The sequence below is a fragment of the Simochromis diagramma genome, unplaced genomic scaffold (assembly GCF_900408965.1).
Source record: "Simochromis diagramma unplaced genomic scaffold, fSimDia1.1 OVJJ01000419.1, whole genome shotgun sequence".
Classification (NCBI taxonomy): Eukaryota; Metazoa; Chordata; class Actinopteri; order Cichliformes; family Cichlidae; genus Simochromis; species Simochromis diagramma.
This window is the reverse complement of record NW_024387244.1, coordinates 74,432-100,989: the sequence shown is the minus strand read 5'-3', so window position 1 is coordinate 100,989 and position 26,558 is coordinate 74,432. Positions and strand designations below refer to the sequence as shown.

The window sequence follows — 26,558 nt, the reverse complement described above, 5'->3', positions numbered from 1 at the left end:
GATCATCTGTAACTCTGGAATATCATCACAGTAAAGGTGTTTGCTGCATGAACTGAATTAAGACGCTAAAACATGAATATCAGAGTTCGATAGATACTTTATTCACGCAATAAGGGAAAAAATGTACAAACAGTGAGATTGATGTACAGATGACAGAAACATCTGGATTAATGGTCAGGTGATGACTTGGGGCTGTTGTCAATTAGCTCCTTGTTAAGGGTCGGCACTTGAAACCAGGGGCCGTCTCCTTGCTGCCTCATATGGCGACGCACCTCCAGCTGCGTCAGTCTGTGACAACAAAATCATGAATAAAAAGAGGCGGAGAATGTAACACCATGCTTTAGAAATGAGCAACCGGTTAAGTATGGAAGACTAATAATGTACAACGCTCGTAAAATAACAAAGAATTACATTTGTCACAGCTGCAGCACACACACTTAAATTGATTCCTCAAGATTTACCAATCTTGATCTTATTGAATTTACCAATTTCAATAACCAATCTGCATATTTTTCAGAGAGCGTGTTCTGAAAAAGCCAAAGATGGTTCCCTCATAGGCTCGCCTGCACCTGTTTTCTTTTGGGGAGAGAAGAAAAACAAAAAAACTGAGGTTTTCCACATCAGTGGAAGAATGCTATTATCAAGGAATGCAGCTGCTCTGCACGCCCTTTCAGGATCCCTCCCTCCTACTGCATCATGTTCTGGTGCTTTCCATGACTGGACACACTTAAGAACGGCTGCCGCTTTAGCGTTTGCAGTGAGTTTTCCATGACGGTGGTAGCAAACTGCTGTTTCCCATTTGTGCTGTAAAGCACATTTGTAAACCTCTCTGCCAGTTAAAAACAATCCCATCTCTTGGATGCTTCCCTCTGTAAAACTCAATATCAAGACACTGTTGGTTACACTACATAAACAGCTAAACACCAGCTGTAGCACATCAGTGTATCGTGTGGTGTATATGAGCCAAGCAGAGACGTCTTCTAAAAGCATTTAAATGCATGTGTTTGTGTTGATGGTGAAGCGCATGAAGCACACTGGCAGTAACACCCACCTCATGTCTGCTTTTTCCTTTTCAATCTGGATTGCAGCCATCATCTTTTCGTAGTCCTTCACTGGGGAATCATAGATGTTCCGTGTGATCCACCTGGTGATGGGGTGCTGAAACAACAGAGCACAAGGATTTGGTGCAAACATAGGACTGTCCCTTTAGTGCAGGCATGTGACATACATTTGTTGCAGTTCAGTGTTATTGTGGTTACAGAGGAGCTTTGGTCAAGTAAACTTTCTTGAGGGGACATTTTTTTATCCTGTTTTAATTCTTAAGCTCAAGATCCGCCTCACCAACAGCTTAAGGTCGTAAGGAGCATTTACCAGGCTCTGCCCATGAAAACTCAGAAATCATACACTTTTTTTACAAAGATTATTTTCCTTTGGAGATGCTTTCATGTTGACTGTGGCTGGTGTTGCTGTGCGTTCGTGTCGTCTGGATCGGCTTTGGTGAATGTTTTGGGTTTGGTGTTGACATCTGTCCAGCCTCGCTTGTGGAATATTCCACTCTCACCCAAGGTGGAAGCGTGCCACTTGTGGCTAGGGAAGATTGAGTGCTTTAATGAACTTTGATTCACTGCCCGATCAAAGCTTGTGTGCCAAAACACACTGGAGGATTTTTTTTTTTTAGGAATAAAAGCATTTTAAAAAAAATAGAGTGCCACTGAGTCCTTTGAAGACTTTGCTTAAAAATCATACCCAGTTTAAAATCAGTTGCTTTCTCCTTATCAGAAGCCTCCTTAGACAGGAGACTAGCATGGCTGCTATTTTTAGCTCCTTTCCTGGAAGTCCCGGTCTGTTCCATTGCACTTGTGCATCTGCAGCACATGATGGATCTCCTCCAGTGTGTCACTGCAATAATACTTCAACTCTAACTTCATTTTGGGGAAAAGGACAAAGAGCCAGAATCTGGAAAGTGCAAGGCAGTCGTCAGTGTGTGGACACAGACTGGTATGTGCTACATACAGACTGCTTGCTCCAAGTCCAGAGATTATACTCTCACCATCTACAAGTCCGCTATGGCCTGCTTGAGTCCCAGTGATGGGACACTGGGCCATGTTGCCACTGTGTGCACCTATGTGTCTATGGAACTGTGCAGGCTGCACTACCGCACCCCCACACCCTCAGAGATGCAGGATTTTGAACTGAGCACTGATAACAAGCCGGACGGTCCCTCTCCTCTTTAGTCTGAAGGATGCTGTGTTCATGTTTTCCAAAAAGAATATTACACTTTGATTTGTCTGACCACAGGACTGTTTCCCACTTGGCTCCAGTCCATTTTAAACGAGCTTTGTCCTGGATCATGTTCACATACGCCTTGTCTTTACATTATGATGCTTTGACATGCATTTGTTGATGACACGGTGACAGAATTATGACGGTTTATCTCTGACAGGAGCAAACAGGAGGGACACAAAGTAAGGAAGCAGCCCAGGGCAGACGCACACCCAGGCTACTGCAGCCCTTTGGCATACAGGTCGTTTGCACAACCAGGTCAGCTATGCCAGGGCTCCATGTCTGGTTTGAATGCAGAGCAGCCTGAGGGCCTGGAACTGAAGGGCAGCCAATATTGATTTTCTCCTTGTCCCTTTGCCCCAAAAGGAGGTTTCTCCAGAATCTCCAGATGTGCTGATATTATTTACTGTGAATGATGAAATATTCAGTCTTCTTTGTGGTGAGAAACATTCAGTTTTGTGCAGATTAGTGAGCCTCTGCTCATCAACACGTCTGAAACTCTGCCTCTCTAAGATTATCTTTTTATGCACAATCATGTTACTGACCTATTATCAGTTAACTTCATTAGATGTGAATTTCCCCCCAGTTATTTCTTTTTAGTACTGCTTACTTTTCAAGATTTTTTTTTTTGGCCTCCATCCCATCAGTTTTTTGTTAAACCACGTTGCTCTAATCAAATTCAAAACGATCAAATGTTTTCAAATAATTTTGGCCTGTTACAGGATACCTGTCAAAAAATAAAGATGCTGCATTGCACATAATGATGAGCCAGCTCTGCCTCACCGACATAACAGACATTTAATCGAGCAACATAATGACGTGCAATGCACGCTGTTTCAGTCGAGGCTTCTTTTAACTCTACACTGAACGGGGCCCTCGGAGAGACTTTTACCTGAGAGGCCCGTCATAGCACCTGGGTTTGAAAATGTAACACAACAGGCCCATAAAACATTCACTGGAGGAAAACATGATGTTGGGGGGGTTAACAATGCACTGGGGGTATAATAATGAATATGCACATATTATGATTACACTTCAAAATAAAATCCGTGAGCATATCCTTCCCTTAATACGAGTTTGAAGCAATGACAGAAAGAAGCACCACAAACAACCAAAGAGACAAAGGGACGCACCTTGTAGTACTCCCAGTGCTCAGGCTCGTAGCCTTCAGGAATTTCAGCCAGCTCTGCCTCACCTACACGACAGACATTTAATCGAGCAACAGAGATATTCATTCCATACGTATTTGAGTAAGTCCTGGAAAATATTAGAAGCCGACTAGAATACACAATAAAACACTTATGCTTACTCACCGATGAAGATATTCACCCCCGTGACGACGATAGCCACTGGAACACCAGTCAGCAAGATGTAAAATTGCTGAGGGAAAAAATGAGAAGAAAATCAAATATATGGCAAATTCAGTTGTTGATGCGTGCAAGTCACCATCCAAAATTAACCAAGTAAGAAATATCTCTTACTTTTTAACTCAGCGAACTGACTTTTTTATTTTTTTAAACCAGCTTAAACAGTATCATCTTGGCCATTTTAGTTTTGATGTATGCACTGCTCTCTGCTACTGGTGCCTTTGAACAAGGTGAGTAACACAAATGTGGAAGCTTGTTTTTTGGCTGAGTGTAAGAACATGAACACAAACATTCTTTAAAATAAGAGAGAAAACATGGTTACTATTTAGAAACCTGCACTGTGGGTGAATAATAAACTTCCAACAGTACGTCTGAGCAGTCAAGGAAAATATGTTGAGGGAAAACTTCCTTTGTTACATTTCAATAACAAGATTTTGTTTTGTTCTTTCAAAGGGTGAACACAAACATTATGATTAAAATGATACAGCAAAGTTAACAGAGAGCACTTCTGCTGTGTATGTACGTGAGCTTGGTGGATGTGATGGTGCTCTGCACTTACCAATAGGCGCAGAAATCTCCTGTCATAGTAGTCAGAGGGTTTGATGACAAACAGTCTCTTTCCATGACCCCAACGGACCGCAACTGCAAAACAGGGCACAGTTACTATCATGATGCCTGTGATTGGTTATAGTGAGCACGCACGCTGCCTCTTCAGTTGCATGGAGGCTCTATAATGTATTACAAATGCAAAGTCTATGACCTACCACTACATCATGATTAGGTGGGTGGAGCTTGTATTTTGTGTTGTTTTTCTAGCAGGCTGAGATGTTTTACATGGTTGACACGTTTGCCCCATCTCCCTTGTTGAAGAGACGTTGTTTCTAATGGTGGCTGCCCGATTGAGTTTAGTGCTATAATTACATATTCATATAATTAGACTACAAAAACTCAGATTATGATTACGTTTCACTTCAACAATAAATAATCCCAGATTATTTTTGCAATAATGGCAGTCATCCATTACTGCAGACATCTTCTTAGTAATAATCTTTGGTTTGACCATATGGGCAAAAATCAAGAATGACCATCACTGCAGCTCTTCAAATGTGTATTCGTGTGGCTGTTCCCATAGAGGTTGCCACAGCAGATCGTCTCCCTCCTTCACTACATCCACGAATCTTCTCAGCGGCCTTCCCTTTTATCTGCCTTTGCAAAACAAATCCACTACCTCTCCTCTGTAATTGTCCAAACCATCTCAGCCTTGCTTCTCTAACTTTGTCTCCAAAGTGCTCAGCCTGAGCTCATGTGCTCATTTCTAACCTTGTCCATCATGGTCACTCCCAATGAAAGTCTGAGCATCTTTAACTGTGCCACCTGCAAATCTGCCTTCTGTCTTTTTGTCCATACATAATAGCAGACCTCACTACAGCCTTGTAAACATTTATTTTCGCTCTTGCAAAGTATTGCATGAACTGTTTAAAACAGGGGTAGGGAACTCCAGGCCTCGAGAGCCGGTGTCCGGCAGGTTTTAGATGTGTCCTTGAGCCAACAAAGCTGATTTAAAGGGCTAAATTAGCTCCTCAACATGTCTTGAAGTTCTCCAGAGGCCTGGTAATGAACTAATCATTTGATTCAAGTGTGGTGACCCAGGGTGAGCTCTAAAACCTGCAGGACACCAGCTCTCGAGGACTGACGGTCCCTACCACTGGTTTAAAGGGTGTCCCACTGAGTCAGGTGGCTTTACTGAAACCTTATAATTTAAGGATATTAAAGAACATGTCGCTATTAAAAACATGGTGAAACGCCTTTAGATAAAACTGCAGACCATAGCACTGCATGCAACAAGCAGATTTATGTTAAGCGTTGACACAGAGATGACAAACTATCATTCAAACCCTGTAACCCAACTAATGTTTACCAAATACGCACCGCTTACTGCAATGAAAAGGCAGAGGTTGAAACTGGAGGATAAACAGTGGCGTATATAAACAGTACATATGTATACGGAGCTATAATAAAGTCACTGTCTTCCTTTATTGACACCAGGACACACGTTAACAGCTAGCTCATGTTAGCAAGCTAACAAGGTCACGAGAAAAGACAAGCAGCCTTCCGGTCAGTCGTCTCATTTTTTTTAAACGACTGGGGTGTGTCTTACCTTTATCTGTGCGGGGGATTGCTCGAGTGAGTAAATTAGCCGCAGTATTTCCAGATTTCAGAGGACTCAGTCTGGCTGCAAAAGCAGCAACAGACCTGAGAACGCTCGTGCCCACCATCGTTACTTTGGGAGGACGGCCCAGCAACACGAACTGTGATTGGCCGTTAAGCGAATAAGCGAATCATATTTGATAAGAGCACAGGTGTAATTTATTTTCAACTGAAATGTTATACGGGGTTTTATTATTAAATTAATATTATAATAATGTATTTAGCACCATAAAATTATTTTAAAATATATCTTTCTTCTTTTTTCTTTCTTTTTTTTTTTTTAAGAAAAAGAGACAAAATGCATTCTGGGTAATATGGGAAGCGCTACATCAAAAATGGCGGCGTCCTCATCCACAGGACGCGTTTTGACTCTTTGCAAGCAGTTTCAAAATGTCTTTAGGATATCATCAGCGACAAACGCGCGACAGGGCGCTGTTAGTTCGGCCAAATGCCAGACTTCTCTTCTCAGGTAAGAGATCAGTTTAATGTGTTCCCCAAAACGGAACAATAATGTGGGTTAACAACGACACATTCAAAGCTGTCGGTCAACAGCTCAGCAGTCACTGTTTGTGCAAAGATGCCAGTGATTGTTTACAGCAAAGTCAAAGAGACAGGTTTTCTTTATTACGCTGAGGTAGAAACCCCGAGTTCCCATGTTGATGTACTCAGTGGACATTTATGGTTTTATGGCTGTATATAAGACTGAAGTGAGATTTTGACTGCTGTGATCGTGGGGTCTCCATTATGTCCCATCAATACACAGCTGTTAACTATACATGTGAAAAGTAAGTCACAGCCTGAAGACCAACTGACAGGTCAGTGATGTTTTAGGACAGAAGAGGCTCCAAAGAACTTCAAATGATCCGAATTCTTATTTGACGTTAAAGAGCTTAACACCAAAAATATCTGCCTGGGATTAAACCAGAAAGTGCTGAAATGTAACACTTAAATTTCAAGCTGGAATTCCCTGAATTCAGTTTTTGTTGTTTGGGGGTTTTTTAATTGCGGAAAAATAATTTACCTGCTTCAGCATTTGTTATCAGGCTTACTGTGTGCACTTTCTTCATGTTCAACAGGGAGAAGTCTCCCATCGTCACCCCATCCTGGAGCAATCCCATCAGCTCTCCAGGTCCGTATCGAGCTCTGCACACAACCATCAGCAGGAGAGGACTAGAGGAGTTCTTTGATTCACCTGAGAACTGGGGAGAGGCCAACGTGAAGTCAGGTAAAATATTACAGCACGCAAAGAGAACATTGTCTGCAGGTTTGATTGTAGTTTGAATCAACCTGAATATGTTCATTTTATTTGCACCTGAATGCAGATCAGTGTAAACACAATCTGCTAAACACTATTTATCAGCACAATTTGTTAAAAAGTATAGTAAATACTTTTTAACAAATTGTTTGTGGTCAGATGTGTGAGTTTAGAGTGACATGATCATTTTACTATTGCACTAACGAGGTTGTTATAACTTCTTGCACTATTAGGCGCACCGTGGACTGCCAAACAACTGAGAACAAAGAGCAACGAGGACTTGCACAAACTCTGGTGAGCTGTGTGGAAATGAAGCGTCTCAGTGGAAACATTTAAAACATTTAGCGGCGTGTAACCCTCTGATTGTGTCTCAGGTACGTCCTGCTGAAAGAAAAGAACATGCTGCTCACACTTGAACAGGAAGCAAAAAGGCAGAGGGTCCAGATGCCAAGTCCAGAAAGACTAAGAAAGGTTCGTCTCATGCTGAGCTGATAGCTGACATGATGTGGGTGCCAATGATTATATGAGGCTTTCTCCCCTCCCAGGTTGAGCGGTCCATGATCAGGCTAGAAACGGTGGCGAAGGAGAGAGAGAGCGCACTGCGTCTGCTGCAAACAGGACAAGAGAAAGGCCGACCAGGAGCCTGGAGGAGGAACATATTTGGATATGTGTACTGGTGAGGGCAGTCTTGCATATCAGACCTACATGGGAAAAAGAAATGTCATACCTTTATCATATGGTGATGGGGAAACGGCCTGTTTGCAGGACATAGTAGGTCCATATAAACACATGTGGTCCAAGCTTTGTTACACATATTTCATTCTCAGATTGAGCCTGAAAAATATTATCAGTGTTTTCTTGGATTGAAAAATAAAATAAAGAGTATTTACCAAGAAACCAGTTTAAGCTGCTTTCAGCTCTGCGATATGCTGCTTGATCCTGCTGGAAGCAGTCATCAGAAGATCAGCATATTGTTGTTATAAAGGGGTGAAATGATCAACAACTATACTCAGCTAGGCTGTGGCATTTAAATAGCCCCCACACATTATACCACCACCATCAGCCTGAACTGTTGATCCAAGGCAGGATGGATCCAGGATTTCATGTTGTTTATGCCAAATTTGGACTCTATTGTCTGAATGTTGTAGCAGAAATGAAATCTCATCAGACCAAACAATCTTTTTCCAATCTTCTGTTGCCCGGTGCTGGTGAGCCTTTGTGAATTGTAGCCTCAGTTTCCTGTCTGACAGGAGCGGCAATCCATGTGGTCTGCTGCTGCTGTGGCCCACCTGATCCTAGGTTCGACATACAGGGAGTGCAGAATTATTAGGCAAATGAGTATTTTGTCCACATCATCCGCTTCATGCATGTTGTCTTACTCCAAGCTGTATAGGCTCGAAAGCCTACAACCAATTAAGCATATTAGGTGATGTGCATCTCTGTAATGAGAAGGGGTGTGGTCTAATGACATCAACACCCTATATCAGGTGTGCATAATTATTAGGCAACTTCCTTTCCTTTGGCAAAATGGGTCAAAAGGACTTGACAGGCTCAGAAAAGTCAAGAATAGTGAGATATCTTGCAGAGGGATGCAGCAGTCTCAAAATTGCAAAGCTTCTGAAGCGTGATCATCGAACAATCAAGCGTTTCATTCAAAATAGTCAACAGGGTCGCAAGAAGCGTGTGGAAAAACCAAGGCGCAAAATAACTGCCCATGAACTGAGAAAAGTCAAGCGTGCAGCTGCCAAGATGCCACTTGCCACCAGTTTGGCCATATTTCAGAGCTGCAACATCACTGGAGTGCCCAAAAGCACAAGGTGTGCAATACTCAGAGACATGGCCAAGGTAAGAAAGGCTGAAAGACGACCACCACTGAACAAGACGCACAAGCTGAAACGTCAAGACTGGGCCAAGAAATATCTCAAGACTGGTTTTTCTAAGGTTTTATGGACTGATGAAATGAGAGTGAGTCTTGATGGGCCAGATGGATGGGCCCGTGGCTGGATTGGTAAAGGGCAGAGAGCTCCAGTCCCACTCAGACGCCAGCAAGGTGGAGGTGGAGTACTGGTTTGGGCTGGTATCATCAAAGATGAGCTTGTGGGGCCTTTTCGGGTTGAGGATGGAGTCAAGCTCAACTCCCAGTCCTACTGCCAGTTTCTGGAAGACACCTCCTTCAAGCAGTGGTACAGGAAGAAGTCTGCATCCTTCAAGAAAAACATGGTTTTCATGCAGGACAATGCTCCATCACACGCGTCCAAGTACTCCACAGCGTGGCTGGCAAGAAAGGGTATAAAAGAAGAAAAACTAATGACATGGCCTCCTTGTTCACCTGATCTGAACCCCATTGAGAACCTGTGGTCCATCATCAAATGTGAGATTTACAAGGAGGGAAAACAGTACACCTCTCTGAACAGTGTCTGGGAGGCTGTGGTTGCTGCTGCACGCAATGTTGATGGTGAACAGATCAAAACACTGACAGAATCCATGGATGGCAGGCTTTTGAGTGTCCTTGCAAAGAAAGGTGGCTATATTGGTCGCTGATTTGTTTTTGTTTTGTTTTTGAATGTCAGAAATGTATATTTGTGAATGTGGAGATGTTATATTGGTTTCACTGGTAAAAATAAATAATTGAAATGGGTATATATTTGTTTTTTGTTAAGTTGCCTAATAATTATGCACAGTAATAGTCACCTGCACACACAGATATCCCCCTAAAATAGCTAAAACTAAAAACTACTTCCAAAAACATTCAGCTTTGATATTAATGAGTTTTTTGGGTTCATTGAGAACATGGTTGTTGTTCAATAATAAAATTATTCCTCAAAAATACAACTTGCCTAATAATTCTGCACTCCCTGTATTGCGTGTTCAGATATGCTCTTCTGTATGCCTTGGTTCTAACATGTGGTGATTTGAGTTACTGTTTCCTTCCTATTGGCTTGAAACAGCCTATCAGTTCTCCCCTGACACCACCAGGCTATTTTTTGGACAGAGAACTGCCACTCATTGGACAAATTTTCAGCAGTTTGGCTGCTCTAAGTAGTTCAAATCTGGCACTAACAACCACGTCACGTTCATCTTAACCTTGCCGCAATGCGACTGGCTTAAAGCGCTTCGAGTGCTCAGAGTAGAAAAGCACCACGTAAGCACCCGTCCATAGTTGTGGTAATGAGCAGCTGAACCGATTCATCCTTGGCAAAGCTAATTTGAGACTTTTATTGGACGCCCTGTAATCTCACTGATTTATTTCCTCCACAGGTATCGATTCAAAGAGTATGCTATTCCCTGGTATATGAACAGACGATACAAGCGCAAGAGGTTCTACACACCCAAGTTTGTTGAACCACATATAAGGTAAGACCAGTGTATGCAATATCATGTATATTTTTAAGTACGTGATACTTTTCTTACAAAGGATTTTACTTCCTTTCTCCTTCAGGCTGCGTATTGAGAATTACCTTCGGGAAAGGGCAAGGAATGAAAACTTAAAGAAGAGACGTCTCACCAAGTTACAGGAGAGGTTCCCCCAGATTAAAGCTCCTGCATCCTGAAAATGTGGATCTGACTAGTGTGAATCAGCTCATCAAATAGCCATGGATGGACTGAAACTGTTGTATGACCACCTTTCATGTGATCTCAAAGATAAATTATGTAAGATGGCTCTAAAGTGTGCCGCTCTCTCTGTTTGACCCCGACTCCGGTGTTCTTTACGCTCCTGTATGAAAACCCTCAGAACTGAAGTATTGAGACTACAGCACTCAGTTAATCATTAAAAAAACAACTTTATTTGTAAAAGACCACATGAAGCCAATGACAAGCAAGACTGAAAATTAAATACAGATTTGAGTTAATACCAGTAAGCACAGGTAGGAACGGACTGGCCTTTACCTGTGACGACTTGACCTGCTACATAGGAAGAAAAAAAAAAAAAAAAAAAGGTTCATGAACGAGACGATATTCACGTCAAACTAACAGGTTGTTTTTCCAAATACATCCTAATCATCCCAAGTTTACCATATCAGCATTCTGCACAAATCATTTTGGCTTCTGTACTCTGTCGTTTTGATCAGAAACTTGACTTTTTGATTCAAGGTTCCCACCAACAACTTACAGATAAGGCAACCGGCCGACTTTCAGGGAGCTCTCAGAGGAGCTGAAATTGCAGATGTTTGTTTTCTACAGCAAATCCCAGACAGGTGTATGGACAAACTCTGTTTTAAAAACAAGTCGTACAAAAATAAAACAGCGAGGTGTTCCTGAGTCTGGGTCAGAGGGGGGAACCATTCACGACGTTGAGCTTGCAGTGAAAAAGACAATGAGGATCGGGGGTCAAATCAAGGGCACTTCCTGTCCACGCACTGCTTTCCTCCCTCCTCATACTCCTGTTTGGAGATCCACATCTGCTGGAAGGTTCCCTGGAGGATGCAAGAAAAATGTTTAAAAGACTCTGAAAACACTTTAGTGCCGTTAATGTGGTACTGACATGAAGTCGTTTTGTGTGTCCTTACCAGAGATGCCAGGATGGAGCCTCCTATCCAGGCGCTGAACCGGCGCTCCACTGTAGTGCTGTTTGCTATCAGCTTCAACCTCATACTCTGCAAAAGCACTCGATTAAAGATCTCTCAAAAAATGATGAACAAAATGTAGCAAATTTAAAATGGAAAGACAAACATTGCAGTACATCACTGACTAAAGCTAAAGATGGTACTGATAAAAACATATTTAGTGACATGCTGGCACTGGCTGATACTCACCGGAGGGGTTTTCTGGGAGAGTTCTCTGTTCAGTCGGTCAGTGAAGCCCTGAATGAGCGTGTTTCCACCAGTCACCACCACGCTGCCATACAGACCCTTGGATAACAGTCACAGGTCAGTAAGTGGGGTTGTAGGGTTTAGGCACAGATACGAAGCACAAAAACTACTCAGATTACATAAAACTGTGTTTCTGAAAAGAAAATCACAGAAAATCCAGTTTAACGAGGTGCTTACAGGCCGGATGTCGATGTCGCACATTCCCACACTTGTTGTCACGACGTGGCCAACTCCTAGCATGGTGTTCCCAGACAGTCCCTAAAAGCGATCAAACAAAAATGTTACATTCATAAATAAAAACATTTGACCACCTCAGAGCAATATACATTTAATCACCAGCGCCGTTCATTCATCCGGGACCTGCTGAGTAAAACTCACCTTAGCATTGGAGGGGTCAAACAGCCCCTCTGGGATCTTCAGCCTCTCTGCTCCAAAGTCACAGTTGTAGCCATTGGGCAGCTCATAGTGCACTGTGGGCATCTGGGCAGCAACCCTGATGAACAAAAGAAAAAGGGGGGAAAGTACTGAAATGTATCATATTGATCTATGTGTGAGTAAACATCTCTGGTTCTAATGTGACTCTTTTTCTAGTACAGCGTTAGAGTGAATCTGTTAAACTGAAGTATAGGATCAAACCACTCTCACTGTTCATCATATGGAGAGTCTGACACCTGCAGCACTGATGCCTGGAAGTCCTGGATTACACACTGGAAGAAAAAGACACTTTCATTACCAAACATGTAATTATTATTACTGTGCTGCCGAGTTTGCTGCTTACATTACACATGTAGTTGTGCCAAGAGCGGGTGACTTGAGGTAGTTTCTCCTTTTTCTTCCAACTGGCTTGGGCTCCCTCCCGCACTGGATCCTGTATGGACAAACCCCCCCACTGTGGTTAGACTCATGGCAATAAGGGCTTGAACCCAGTAATGTGGCAATGATGTGTAGAAAAGCCATGCGTGGTAAATGTTGAGCAAAGTTAATCATTTAACATTCATCAAATGAAACAATCACTTCCACAGATCGTACCTTCGATGCAATCATGTAGGGAGGGATTATCTCCACATTTAGCTCCTGAAACAGCTCCCTGCACTGCATGCTCATGAAGTCTCCAGCCAGGGGCGACTTGACGATGCCTGTTGAGAGAGAAAGAGTAACACGCAACTTCAATGACACGGCAACTTTGTAGGCACCATAACACATATCATTTAAAAGCACTCAAAGACCGTAATGTGACTTCAGTAACACCCCATTTATCATTTTCTACAAAGACTGCACAGTAACAGTGACCCTGAATGGATCACTCCCATTCCTGCTGGATTTTGTCCTCAGCATAATTAATAAATCTGGTCTTATTAACTAATGAATAAAACCTGACTTTGCTTTTCTATTTGTCAGATATCCTGTTCTTCATTTATGTTTAGAAAGACAGTAAACAAAAAAGGCCACAGAAAATTTTTGTGGATGTAGTGAAAGAGGACATGCAGAGTGCTGCTGTGACAGAAAACAATGCTGCTTAGGAAAACGTTAGATGGACACACGATCCGCTGCAGCAATCCCTGAAGGAAGGAGCCCAAAGGAGGAGGAGGGCAAGTACTTGACCAATCAGAAACGTTCACAGTAAATCCTGCTCCCAGTCTCACGATACCTTTGCAAAATAATCTCCCACAGTTCAAAAACATGCATGTTATGTTAACGGTCCATCCATCAGCCCTGCGACAGGCTGGTAACTTGTCCAAGGTGTACCCGCCTCCTGCGTTACGGCAGCTGGGATTGGCTCATCACAGCAAGCTGAGCTCTTCTGGTCAAACTGCAGTCCCTTTATAATTTTATGATGTGTATGTTACAATAGCTTCTCACCTTGCTGCAGAACATAGCCGTCGTGCACTGGAATTGCAGTGGTGTGTGTTGCACCACTGTCTAGAACCAGGCCTGTAGACCGCCCATTGGCAAAGCTTGTATGTTTAAAGTTAAAGAAATATGCGGTTTAAAGTCCACCAGATGGCATGAAATTTCATCAGAGCTGTCTGTGATGATTAACTGAACGCGCTGCTTTAGTGTCCGTCCTGGATGACGTGAAACAGTAAAGGATACGCAGAGAGCACGGCTGACTTGCAAAGGAAGAAGGCAGGAATGTTGTAATGCTCAAACATCAGCTCTGTTAGTTTCTCTCTCTTTGCTCGTGTGTTCCACTGCAAACACAGAACAGAAGTTAGCCCACTTACAACAAATCACTGTCAGATACACACAGATACTGCAGATGGTGATGAGGGCAAGGACAGGAAACACACTCTTCACCTGGCGCTGAGCTCAAATAGCTCAGATGTTACCATCAATATGTCACATCTTTATTTTTAAACAGAGCAGCAAATCAAACCGCTTAATTTTTTGAGACTCAAAAGTTAACTCACCGACGCCTCTGACATGAGCACGGGGTGCAGGCTGGGTTCAGACTTGAAGTGCATCTTGTACGTGTGATCCAGAATAGCCTGGAAACTGTCCCAGTCCTCAACTAGAGGCAGAGTTAAGAGAAAACAAATGAAGGGCCTGGTAACTGCCAAACACCTCTGAAATCTTTTTTTATGTCACCGTACCTACATTAAAACATATGACAAAGCAATCACTTGTGCATAGAATAAGGTAGCCAAAACCATTTACACTTCATATGAAGAGCTGCAGCTTTTTGTTAACATTTACTAGTTTAAATTAAAAGACGTGAATATCAATCGTGGCTCAAGAGTTGGCAGTTCGTCTTGTAATCGGGCAGTCTCAGTCGTTGTGTCCTTGGGCAAGACACTTCACCCGTTGCCTGGTCAGAGGGGCCGGTGGCGCCAGTGTCCGGCAGCCTCGCCTCTGTCAGTGTGCCCCAGGGTGCCTGTGCCATCACCAGTGTGTGAATGTGTGTGTGAATGGGTGGATGACTGGGTGTAGTGTGAAGCGCTTTGGGGTCCATAGGGACTAAGTAAACACCATCCTTCCAGACCATCTCCGAGGCAAGCTTTCCCAGATGAATGTGCCTGATCCCATCTGCCGGTGGATCACTGACTTCCTGACGGACAGGAAGCAGCACGTGAGGCTGGGAAAGAATGTCTCGGACTCCCGGACCATCAGCACCGGCTCCCCTCAGGGCTGTGTTCTTTCTCCTCTGCTCTTCTCCCTGTACACCAACTGCTGCACCTCCACCCACCAGTCTGTCAAGCTAATCAAGTTTGCAGATGACACCACCATTATTGGACTCATCTCGGACGGGGATGAGTCTGCCTACAGGAGGGAGGTTGAACGTCTGGCGTCCTGGTGCAGCCACAACAACCTGGTGCTGAATGCCCCGAAGACAGTGGAGATTATTGTGGACTTCAGGAAGCACACAGCCCCACTCCCCCCCATCATCCTGACTGACACCCCCATCACCTCTGTGGACTCATTCCGCTTCCTGGGTACCACCATCACCCAGGACCTGAAGTGGGAGCCCACCATCACCTCCGTCATAAAGAAAGCCCAGCAGAGGATGTACTTCCTGAGGCAGCTGAAGAAATTCAACCTGCCAACACGGACGATGATGCAATTCTACACTGCAATCATCGAGTCCATCCTCACCTCCTCCATCACCGTGTGGTACGCTGGAGCCACTATCAGGGACAAACAGAGACTGCAGCGTGTTGTGCGCTCTGCTGAGAAGGTGATTGGCTGCAGACTCCCATCTCTGCAGGACCTGTACACTTCCAGGACACTGCGGCGTGCAGCTCGGATCTCAGCTGACCCTTCTCACCCTGGACACAGTCTGTTTGACCTGCTCCCCTCAGGCAGGAGGCTCCGGTCCATTCGCACCAGAACCTCTCGCCATAAGAACAGTTTCTTCCCCCCTGCTGTCGGACACATGAACAATAACCATATGACTGTTCCCACCACTAACACATGACCCTACGCTGTGTCACTGCATCATTCCATGTTTGGCACTGATCACCACCTGCACTCATGTATATATCATGTATAAATCTATCTACTTAGCACTTTTAATTCTTATTCTTATTTTTATTTTCATGTCTATTTAAGCTTAATTTATGACAGTATGTTTGCACTGAAGCACCGCAGCAATTTCCTAATGTTGTAAACCTGCTCAACATTTGGCAATAAAACCCTTTCTGATTCTGATTCTGATTCTAAAGCGCTATACAAATACAGACCATTTACCATAAGCAAATAACAGCAACGTTGTCATGGTAAGGCTTTGCAGTCTCTGTGGATACAGACCTCAAAAAGCCCCTTCATCAACACTATCATGTGTGTTGGGTCAGATGGTGGAGAAATTGGAGCAATTATAATTTTTTTTAGATAATAATTTGAGCACCAGGCACCATTTTTCCAGGTTAGCCCTCTAAGGGAGACTCTGGTCCCACTGTGCTCTTCTGCTGCAATTAAGATTTGTGTCACACTCATCTCTAAATAGCCTGAGAAACTCCAGTGGACCAGATTCTGATGAGCATCAGCGGCTAGGTCAGTGCACTGGGGCACTTGCCATCACTAATACTTTGGGTAAATGCTTTAAAAAGTGTCAACACCATCAGTGGATCACTTAATCGCAATCACTTAATACTTTAACTGGCAAAAGCCATTTATTATCTGTGAATCAAGCCACTACAAACAAACATGGCCATTACAATTTTTAGTTGTCCAACAGTCCAAAACCCAAATATAGAAGAAAACTGCTGCGATGTTAGAGCCTGAAATGGCTTAGTTAAATGAATTATATGAAAAAAAACAGTAACTTTATGTCACTTCTGATACTAATAAATGTTCAAGTAAGTAAATCTGAAAACGAAGTAAAGGGCATTTAGGGCAAATGAATAATTGTTTCACCCAAAGAGCAATCAAAAGATCAGTCGATGACGTGAACAACCATAAACTGCAAATATCTGAAATTTCTAATAAGGAAAGAAAACTGTTCAGCTGACCAGAACATAAAAACGAACCTCTAAAGCTTAGTCTGCTCCAGCATACAAACACCATCGCAGAAGAGCCAAATCACCAATTTAGTCTTTTTTAAACCAGTTTAGTTCATTTACGGCCCTGCTGCTCACTGGGGAACCAGACCAACAGCAGCAGCAACAGCCCTGGTTGGTGACCGTTAAACTGAAATCCAAAGTTTTTAAAAATAAGCCCAAACACAGTTTGGGTTATTCCGCATATGCCCCGTTATGACACAGACACTGCAGTAAACCACAGATTGCAGAGGGCTTGGCTTCCATCAGGAGAACACTGCACACCACAGCTGATGCTGATGAGCTGTCTCGAGCTTCAAATAATCTCATTAATATTCATGATGCGCTCCAGTCATATATATATATATACACGTCAGCCAGGGTTTGACGAGCTCGCCAATGAAGTCGTTGTCAGACCAAAACAGACTAATTATGGATTTGGATCAAGCAGGCCAGATTATACACATTCACATTTGCATCAGAGATCAAAACCTGCTCCGTGTTTTCCAACAGCTCTTCTTCCCATTTATTTAAATCCTTTTTTACAACATACATGTGAAAAGATCAAGGCCAGTCTTTTATGTACAGGTGAAAAAAGTCATATTCTCCAATCACTTGGACTAAACGCTTACTCATGCCATTCTTGAGCGGAGACATGACCTCCATGTTCTCTCTGGGTACCCTCAGCTGATTGGTATCAATATAGTAGGTGGTGCCGCTCTGCTTGCCCTTGTCACCATCAGTCTCCATGGGTGTGCTGCCATCCTCTCGGTCAAGAGTCACACCTATTACTGTGGGAAAGTCCGCCTGAGATGGGACAAAAAAAACAAAACACACCAAATTACAGGTTAAGGCTGTTTGCAAGAGCCTGATTTCGGACCAGCATAACAACAGAAATTCACAAAAACTCCTTTCACAAAGTTAGTCATCCTCCTTTGCAGTGAGTGAATGAATTGACATTTTTGTGAAACACTGAGGTGCCATAATGTGATGCAATCCCTCCTGAATTATGAAGACAAACAGTTGGGAAATTTTCAAAAGTACCTGATTTGAATCTGGCCGTTTTTGACCAGTTAATTATGCAAAAACTGTATTTACAGTGTCTAGCTAAATGCTGAGAGGATTTTCAGGAGAAGAGGGTTATGTCAAAAGCAGAAAGAAAAAACATCTTTTAAATGGTAAAATTTGTGCTTGCATATAATCTGCTGATAGGCGATTAGTGTCCATCTGTAATGTCTTACATTTATTCACAAAAGATTCATTTTATCCCTCAGGACTTGCACGTAAACCAGAGGAAACAGAAAAAGGAAGTATTCTGGAATAATCTGAACTCAATTTATGCCTCCTGCCTCCAAGGTGACTCCAACCCTGATTTTCTCATCATTGCCGTTCCCCCAGAGGGATGTTGAAGATGCACAGAGGAAGAAAAGACACGTTGTTAATAAGGTCATTCGAGTGAGCCACTTACCTTGGGACAGTCTTCTCCTGCGTAGCCAGCTCTTACAGAATAAGAGCCAATGTCGAACACCAATGCTCCCACCTCATCTGCAGAAATAAGGGAAGGGCTGTGATTGAACATTTTTCGAATGAAGTTATGCACAAAATATGGGGGAACATTTTATTCCTGTAATTTGTACACAATGCGGGCAAAAGTATTGGGCTACACATCTTAATCTTTGAGTTCATGCATTTTCACTGCCACAGGTTTATAACATCAAGCTCCCAGCCATGCAGCCTTCACAAAATCTGTAAAAAAAACATGGGTCTTTGTAAAGAACTTATTGAATTCAAATGTGGCGATTCAACAACAGTTCATGAAATTTCTTCCCTCGTAGATATTCAATAAGTCAACTGCAAGTGGTTTTACTGCAAACCAGCAGAGCAGGGTTGGTAAGTGCTGAGGCGCACACTGCATAAAAGTCACCAAAGCTTTACTGACTCAACAACTGAAGAGCTCCAAACCTCCTCTTAGATTAACATCAGCACAAACACTGTGCTTCATGGCATTGGCGTAATGTGTAGGTCCAGTATTTTTTGTCCATATAGTGTGTGTGTGTGTGTGTGTGTGTGTGTGTGTGTGTGTGTGTGTGTGTGTGTGTGTGTGTGTGTGTGTGTGTAACACATCTTACACCTTATAAGATTCAATAACGTTCTGCAGTTTCAGTTTGGGCACTAAAATGAAAAACCATATTCTTTGGACTGGAAATGTTTATTTTCTATTATTATAGAGTAGAAAATAAGCATTCCCGGTCCTCACCATCACACAGAGATTTAAACTGATATATGTGCTACTTAAACCGAAAAACAACACATTAAAGATTTGTCAGAAAGAACTAAACTGGCTATTCCAGCACTTAATAAGTTACATTATGTCAAGAAATACATGTTTCAACTGCTGCTTTTTATTAGAGGTAGGAATCACCTGACAAACCTACGATACAATATTTTCACAATATTTCACTCACGATATGATATTATTGTGATTTTTAACAGTTTGTAAGATGCTGCTATCAGTCTGTGATTGAATGGGGTCACGCTGTTTACATACCATATGCTTCTGAGAATACAGGTACCAACAGGACTTTATATGTAACTATTACACTTGCACGCAGTAACCTTCCTGTTCCATAGCAATTACAACAAGAATACAACTGGCAGCCAGTTGAGTCGAGTCCCTTCGAGCTGTGTTCACTGATAAAGCCCTATTTCAACTGATGGAAACATGGTAGGACTTATTCTGCATTTATAAATTAGACAGCAAATTATTTGAGACGTTCAACAATCTCTCCCAGAGTGATTGCAGTCAATGCACATCAGACTGCAACTGTTTGCAGAAAGGTTGCCACCAACAAGGTGAGATGTGCCTCATTATTGATAGTATTCCCAGAATATTTTAATTTATTTAATAAAAGATTTATATTTAGTGTCACTGGATCGATACAATATCCCCATGCAAAACATCGCAATACTATGCTGTATCAATCTTAAATAATCATTAACCTCCTAAGACCCGAACTCTTCCACGGCATGCATTTTTGATTTCTCTTTGATATTTGGGCTGATTGGGATCCAATGAATGTAAAAACAAAGAATTACCAGAATTTTTTTTACCTGATTTTTTGTTTCTAAGAAAAATGAGAGCCACATATGAGGATATTTGTTTAAAATTTCGACAGAACAGTAGCAGTATAATGTCCTCATGAGTGGATTTCAGGCCCTTGTAGAGCAAAATTGAGTATTTTGGTCTAAATAACCCAAAATGTGATGTCTTCATATGTGGACGCCAGGTCCTAAGAGGTTAAATACATTGAAGCTATCTATAAAGTGAGGTATCAAATACAAATTATATTACTTATATGTGTATATCCGTGCATGTGCGTTGTTTGTTGTTGCTTCTGTTCTTTTCTCCTCCCTCACCCAGGCAGCTGTCCCCACCTGTATGAAGACTGCCACCATCATCCCAGTCCCCAAGAGCTCTGCTGTGACAGCCAGTAGCCGTCACGCCGATCGTCACGAAATGCTTTGAGAGGCTGATTATGGCCCACATCAAAGCCACCATCAGAGTCACTTCAGACCCACACCAGTACGCCTACCAGAAGAATCGATCCACAGAAGATGCCATCTCTTCTGTGGTTCACACCACCCTCACCCACCTGGAGCAGAAGAATTCCTACGTCTGTTTGCTCTTCGTGGACTTCTTCTCCGCTTTCAATACAATTATCCCGCAGACACTTGTTGACAAATTACTGACCCTGGGACTGAGCTCCTCTCTTTGTAACTGGGTCTTGGACTTCCTGACCAACAGACCGCAGTCTGTGAGGATCCACAACGTCTCCTCATCTTCCAGAGTCCTCAGCACTGGCTCCCCTCAGGGCTGTGTGCTAAGTCCCCTCCTGTTCACGCTGCTTACATATGACTGCTCACCCATCCATCCAGGCTGTGATATTATAAAGTTTGCGGACGACACAGCTGTGGCTGGTTGCATCACAAACAATGATGAGACCAGCTACAGGAAGGAGGTGGAACACTTGGAGGACTTTTGCAGGAAAAACAATCTCTGCTTAAATGAGAAGAAGACGAAGGAGATGGTTGTGGATTTCAGGAGGGGAAGACACACACCCCTGCACGTTGGAGGATCTGCAGTCGAAGTAGTACCCAGCTACAAGTACCTGGGTACGTACCTGGATAGCAACCTCACCTGGAAAAAAAACACTTCCAGCCTGATCAGGAAGGCTCACCAGAGCCTCTACTTCCTGAGGAGGTTGAAGCGTACGGGAATGGAGAGCTCAGTCCTCATCTCCTTCTACAGATGTGCGGTGGAAAGTGTTCTGTGCTCTGGCATCAACATGTGGCACAGAAACTGCACTGTGGCAGAGAGGAAAGCTCTACAGAGGGTGGTGAAGGCTGCACAGAGAGTTGTCGGAGGCAGCCTCCCAACCGTCACAGACATATACACCTCCAGATGCAGGAAGAGGGCCACCTGTATCATGAAGGACCCCACTCACCCAGCACATACATTCTTTGTCCCCTCAGGCAGGAGGCTGAGGAGCATTAAATGCAAAACCAGCAGACTGAGAAACAGCTTCATTCCAGAAGCTGGGAAACTTCTCCATGCATAATGGACAAGAACTGTTATTGTAGCACCTTAACCACTACTGACACTTATTGACACTGTCACTTTATCAATGCTGGTCATCATGCCCTTTGCTGCTAAAGTATTTATTTACACCTATATTTATACCCACACTCTATACTGGTACTCAGCTTGTTGCACTCTACTTATAATATTATTTATTGTATTGTCTTATTAGCTCCTTGAATCCTTTCTAAGCATCTTACTATAAGCCGCATGCGTCACTAATGAAAAGGTCTATTCGGTACCTACACGTTTATAACAACTGACACCGGCTACCCGGAGGAACTATGAAGTTATTCTCTGTAAAACACAGGAACGACAGGATGGGTCATCAGTATGTCTTTGCAGGGTCTTTGTATTGGGTTTATCGCGATGAGAGCCTCGGTATCGTCATAACTACCGTTATTTTTACCGTTACATAACATAAACGGTATTTGTTCGTGAGCTCAGCAAGCCCATTTTCATTCATTTCCTTGCTAGCTAGACGACACCGGCTGAGTGACTTGTATAACACTTCAAGTCTGCACGACTAAGCACCTGTGATGTCTACATATTTAAACAGCCCTAAACATATGACAATTAAAATGGACACAAGACTATATCGCTGACCAACTACGAAGCAGAACCTTAGCATAGCTAGCATAACGAGCTAACTAGCTACAAAGCTGGCTAGCTCCAACCAGGGACAACGTGGACGACAGTTGTGTATAAAATCAGCATATTATCATACTCACCACCACCGTACACTCCACCACTCATCCTCTAAGTTATAACGACAGTAACTTTAACAATATATGTTATTACAGGAGAAACACAACCACAAAGCGATTAATCACAACAAAGGAAATCTGCTAGCATGCATCAGTCCAACAAAGCGGGCTCCACAGTGCTTCGAGACAGCTGTCCAATCAGAGAGCAGCAATTCTCAGTACTTCCGTTTCCACGGTGATAGGCGGAAGTGACTGCGAGTACTTCCATGCTTTGGAGTGGACGTGGCCCTGAGGATTTCATATCGACGTGAGTTAAAACTCGTCATAAGTGTCTCAAATGTAACTTTAAAGATTAAAAACCGATGCACGGATCGTGCACGTGCAGCCTTGATGAGTACACGCTGGTGTTGGTGAATGAAAAGTGGAGGACCTTGAGTCACGGTCACGGTCAGACTCAAAACATTAACTCTGTTCTAAGCGAGCATGTCCACGCTGAAAAAGCAGCAGCGCTGTTGTACGGACACGCTTATATTAGAATATCGGAAATGCAATCCTTAGATTACACGTTATGCGTCATCATTGTCCAGCTTCTGCAGCTCAATCCAAGTTTTCCAGCTTCGTGTTTGTCCGGTGTTGGGTTAATTGCGCAAGCGCACGGTGGAAATGGTTAAGGAACTTGCTGGACAGTAGCAGAGTAGCCTCAGGAAAGGTGTTTATATAACTGCGCCTCTTCTCGATTTCTAATTACTAAAATACACTTTTTATGTAATATGTAGGTTCATACATGTCGCAATAGTGATGTTTACCATGTTATTCATTCAAAGTTAATATGAATATATCTTTGAAAGTTTTATCTTTTTATGGGTTACTTATGAGGCCCAGTTGGCTGTTGTTTGTTAACAACCTGCAATATTAGACCAAGACAGTAACACTGGTTGTGCGATAACAAGCATGTATTTTTGTTATTGATTAATTTAAATCAATTTGCATTTTTTTTCATCCATAAAACATCAGAAAATTGGAGATACCTCTGTTGTTTCAAGGTGGTATCATCAAAATGTTCCTTTGGCTAATAATGACACATCAATAAGATTATGTTTACTTTCTAAAGAGTATGAAACTTAGCACTTGTTAATTTTTTTGCCTTAATGTTAGCTATAGGTTAATTGGTTGATTTATAGATTAATTAATGAATTGAATTAGTTGTAGTAACAAAGTCAACACAGTCTGGTGGGTTACACATTCACCTAACAGAGTTTCTCTGAGACTTCGTCAGAAAGGCCACTCTTTACAAAAATCCGACAGCCAGCGCTGCCTGCTGTGGTGACCCTTTGTGAATACAGGGAGCAGCTGAAGGTCGCTTCGTTAATAATAATAACGTCTTGCATTACCAGACCTACATTATGTTCACATTTTTATTTTTGTGGAAAGTTATGAAAAATAGCTCATTTTATTAGATCTAAATATTTAAAGCCAAATGTTAAATGTTGCAGTGAAGCTGGCGGCTCATCACCCTGTAGGGGAAAAATATCAAACCTTTTTGGGTTTTTTCAGCCTTTCAAATGTAGTTTAGGTTTTTTGCTGCCTTTATATAACTTTAAGCTCCATTGTTGTATGGAGGATTTAAGACATCTCTTTTAGGTCTAGAATGTAGTTTTCATTCCTTTTTTCACTTTAAAGCTGAAATGTCAATAATTATTTATGAATTCTCTTTAGTGCAAAATAAATTTTTAACTTTGCTTCCTTCCAGCACTCATGCAGCGCTGCCCCACACTGACCCTTGCTCGGCACAGCAGGCTCCTCTTAAGAAGTAAATTTGCACTTGCCCAGTGCCAGCAGTCAGCAGCTATGTCAAGTCTCCTGATCAACCAGCCCAAATACGCGTGGCTCAAAGAGCTGGGTTTGTCTGAGGACAACCCAGGTGTTTACAACGGTAGCTGGGGAGGTAGTGGGGAGGTTATCACGTCATACTGCCCTGCCAACAATGAACCAATTGCCAGAGTTACCCAGGCTACTTTGGCGGAGTATGAAGAGACTGTTCAGAAGACGAAGGAGGCTTGGAAGTTGTGGGCAGACATTCCCGCTCCTAAAAGAGGGGAGATTGTGAGACAGATTGGGGATGCATTGAGAAAAAAGATTAAAGTACTTGGAAGTCTGGTGTCACTGGAAATGGGCAAAATCTATGTTGAGGGAGTTGGTGAAGTTCAGGAGTACGTTGACGTCTGTGATTATGCAGTTGGTCTGTCTAGAATGATCGGTGGGCCCATCCTGCCTTCAGAGAGACCGGGTCACGCCCTCATCGAACAGTGGAACCCAGTCGGCCTGGTCGGCATTATCACCGCCTTCAACTTCCCCGTAGCTGTCTACGGCTGGAACAACGCCATCGCTCTGACCTGCGGCAACGTCTGCCTCTGGAAAGGAGCTCCGACCACTCCTCTCACAAGTGTTGCAGTTACCAAGATCGTGGCTGAGGTGCTGGAGCAGAACAATCTCCCCGGCTCAATCTGCTCCATGACCTGTGGCGGAGCAGATATCGGCACGGCCATGGCAAAGGATGAGCGTGTGGATCTGTTGTCCTTTACTGGCAGCACTTATGTTGGCAAGATGGTGGCCATGATGGTGCAAGAAAGGTTTGGGCGCAAGCTGCTGGAGCTCGGTGGCAACAACGCCATTATCGTGTTTGAAGATGCTGACCTGAATCTCGTGGTGCCCTCTGCCGTCTTCGCTTCCGTCGGAACCGCTGGCCAGCGCTGCACCACAACCAGGAGGTTGATGCTGCACGAGAGCGTTCATGACACAGTGGTTGAAAGGCTCGCCAAGGCCTATAAACAAGTCCGCATCGGAGACCCCTGGGACCCCAGCACCCTCTATGGTCCTCTGCACACCAAGCAAGCTGTCGAGCAGTACCTGGCTGCCATCGAGCAGGCAAAGCAGCAGGGCGGCACTGTGGTCTGTGGAGGAAAGGTGATGGACCGTCCTGGAAATTATGTAGAGCCCACCATCATTACAGGACTGGCTCATGATGCCTCTATTGTCCACACCGAAACCTTTGTCCCCATCCTGTATGTCCTGAAGTTCAAGACAGAGGAGGAGGCGTTTGCCTGGAACAATGAGGTGAAGCAGGGTCTGTCCAGCAGCATCTTTACCAAAGATCTAGGCCGGGTTTTCCGTTGGCTTGGCCCCAGAGGGTCAGATTGTGGCATCGTAAATGTCAACATTCCCACGAGCGGAGCAGAGATCGGAGGAGCTTTTGGTGGGGAGAAACATACAGGCGGTGGAAGAGAGTCAGGCAGTGATTCATGGAAGCAGTACATGAGGCGCTCGACATGCACAATCAATTACAGCAAGGATCTTCCTCTGGCCCAGGGAATCAAGTTTGAGTGAGCCAGCCGGCTTTAAGCGTCGATGAGCCCGGAGGACAACACTAAATAGTTTGAATGGCCAAGTGAAATGCATGGTAATGCATTTGCATTCAGAAAGGTCAGCTTGTGTTTAGATCTGTCTCAGTCACATAGGATAACTGTATCTGTATGAATGTAGTTTAAAAATATTCTGGATTTAAAACGGTTTCAGGAGTTTTTTTTTTTCCAAGGTTAAATTTTCCCCCAAATGTGTGCACCTTTCTACAAGCACTTAATGAAGTTTGGCTAATCGATCAGCCAAACTTAATGAAGTTTGGCTAATCGATCAGCCAAACTTAATGAAGTTTGGCTAATCGATTACAATCGTTACATTTTGGAAGAAAAACTAGACAAAGTTGTAAATGTGTTGATCGTTGCAGTTCACCATTAACAGAAATGTTGCGTACTCAACACTGGCTGTTTTGCACCCAGTTAACGCATGAATATACTGTAATTTCTATAATACACAGTATTTTCCAGGCAACCAAACGACAATAAAAGGCAATGGGTTGACATGTGTACTGTCTGTGGATATTTCGTATTTTAATGCTTTCACTGAGAGAACCCAAGTGCAATAGTCAAATCCCAGTAAAATTTGGATCATGAACATATATCTTCTTCTTTAAACAAATAATGTGTGCGCTAATAATTTCCATGTTCGACATGCACTGACAAGGAAGTTACTCCCGTGACTTGGGCCTGTCCTGGAACACAGACGCTCAGTTAGATTTGGATGGGGGGGTTAGAGGCCAGGTCAGTGCCTTTTTGGCTCTTTGGTTTATAATAAACAACCATGAAATTGTTCTTCAGTGAAAAAGCGTTGTCGGTGCATTTTTCCCACGCTGGGCGAAAGGGTGACTGGGAAAATCTCTCTGCAGGTACACATCAGTGTAATGTCCAATAAAGGCCAG

The 26,558-nt window shown here is 43.2% G+C and overlaps 4 protein-coding genes across 5 annotated transcripts; 2 read left to right on the top strand and 2 right to left on the bottom strand.

Moving 5' to 3' along the window:
• Positions 1 to 79: 79 nt before the first annotated feature.
• Positions 80 to 5,961, bottom strand: ndufb5 (NADH:ubiquinone oxidoreductase subunit B5). Its single transcript, XM_040052797.1, has 6 exons — positions 5,809 to 5,961; positions 4,210 to 4,292; positions 3,597 to 3,663; positions 3,417 to 3,478; positions 1,052 to 1,158; positions 80 to 288 (listed from the first exon to the last, which is right to left on the bottom strand). The coding sequence occupies exons 1-6, from the start codon at positions 5,924 to 5,926 to the stop codon at positions 168 to 170; spliced, it is 558 nt and encodes a 185-aa protein (XP_039908731.1). The 5' UTR covers positions 5,927 to 5,961; the 3' UTR covers positions 80 to 167.
• A 208-nt stretch (positions 5,962 to 6,169) lies between these two features.
• Positions 6,170 to 10,778, top strand: mrpl47 (mitochondrial ribosomal protein L47). Its single transcript, XM_040052796.1, has 7 exons — positions 6,170 to 6,327; positions 6,935 to 7,083; positions 7,347 to 7,407; positions 7,488 to 7,584; positions 7,659 to 7,789; positions 10,372 to 10,467; positions 10,553 to 10,778. The coding sequence occupies exons 1-7, from the start codon at positions 6,173 to 6,175 to the stop codon at positions 10,662 to 10,664; spliced, it is 801 nt and encodes a 266-aa protein (XP_039908730.1). The 5' UTR covers positions 6,170 to 6,172; the 3' UTR covers positions 10,665 to 10,778.
• A 100-nt stretch (positions 10,779 to 10,878) lies between these two features.
• On the bottom strand, positions 10,879 to 22,419 carry actl6a (actin-like 6A). Of its 2 annotated transcripts, XM_040052793.1 has the most exons (14): positions 22,271 to 22,419; positions 18,369 to 18,445; positions 17,533 to 17,707; positions 14,336 to 14,436; positions 14,019 to 14,116; positions 13,785 to 13,879; positions 12,954 to 13,060; positions 12,703 to 12,792; positions 12,570 to 12,631; positions 12,303 to 12,417; positions 12,102 to 12,182; positions 11,868 to 11,963; positions 11,622 to 11,708; positions 10,879 to 11,528 (listed from the first exon to the last, which is right to left on the bottom strand). In XM_040052793.1, the coding sequence occupies exons 1-14, from the start codon at positions 22,293 to 22,295 to the stop codon at positions 11,448 to 11,450; spliced, it is 1,290 nt and encodes a 429-aa protein (XP_039908727.1). In that variant the 5' UTR covers positions 22,296 to 22,419; the 3' UTR covers positions 10,879 to 11,447. The 2 variants fall into 2 exon arrangements, with proteins under 2 accessions (XP_039908727.1, XP_039908726.1); XM_040052792.1 differs by lacking the exon at positions 22,271 to 22,419 and having other exon boundaries at positions 18,369 to 18,981.
• A 20-nt stretch (positions 22,420 to 22,439) lies between these two features.
• Positions 22,440 to 26,166, top strand: aldh7a1 (aldehyde dehydrogenase 7 family, member A1). The gene is made up of 2 exons (XM_040052791.1): positions 22,440 to 22,553; positions 23,997 to 26,166. Exon 2 carries the CDS (start codon positions 24,002 to 24,004, stop codon positions 25,628 to 25,630), a length of 1,629 nt encoding a protein of 542 aa, XP_039908725.1. The 5' UTR covers positions 22,440 to 22,553; positions 23,997 to 24,001; the 3' UTR covers positions 25,631 to 26,166.
• The last annotated feature ends 392 nt before the right edge of the window (positions 26,167 to 26,558 follow it).

What these genes read in the sequence shown, in the direction of transcription:
- aldh7a1 (XM_040052791.1), top strand. Translation starts at nt 24,002, where the DNA reads ATGCAGCGCTGCCCCACACTGACCCTTGCTCGGCACAGCAGGCTCCTC.
- mrpl47 (XM_040052796.1), top strand. Translation starts at nt 6,173, where the DNA reads ATGGGAAGCGCTACATCAAAAATGGCGGCGTCCTCATCCACAGGACGC. An exon ending in GAGGACTTGCACAAACTCTG is followed by an intron (nt 7,408 to 7,487) that starts GTGAGCTGTGTG and finishes ATTGTGTCTCAG; the next exon opens with GTACGTCCTGCTGAAAGAAA. An exon ending in ATATTTGGATATGTGTACTG is followed by an intron (nt 7,790 to 10,371) that starts GTGAGGGCAGTC and finishes TTTCCTCCACAG; the next exon opens with GTATCGATTCAAAGAGTATG.
- actl6a (XM_040052792.1), bottom strand. Translation starts at nt 18,479, where the DNA reads ATGTTCAATCACAGCCCTTCCCTTATTTCTGCAGATGAGGTGGGAGCA. An exon ending in TGCTCATGTCAGAGGCGTCG is followed by an intron (nt 14,117 to 14,335) that starts GTGAGTTAACTT and finishes CTGTGTTTGCAG; the next exon opens with TGGAACACACGAGCAAAGAG. An exon ending in TCTCCCAGAAAACCCCTCCG is followed by an intron (nt 11,709 to 11,867) that starts GTGAGTATCAGC and finishes GTGCTTTTGCAG; the next exon opens with AGTATGAGGTTGAAGCTGAT.
- ndufb5 (XM_040052797.1), bottom strand. Translation starts at nt 5,926, where the DNA reads ATGGTGGGCACGAGCGTTCTCAGGTCTGTTGCTGCTTTTGCAGCCAGA. An exon ending in AATCCCCCGCACAGATAAAG is followed by an intron (nt 4,293 to 5,808) that starts GTAAGACACACC and finishes CCTGTTTTGCAG; the next exon opens with TTGCGGTCCGTTGGGGTCAT. An exon ending in GGAGATTTCTGCGCCTATTG is followed by an intron (nt 3,664 to 4,209) that starts GTAAGTGCAGAG and finishes TTTTTCCCTCAG; the next exon opens with CAATTTTACATCTTGCTGAC.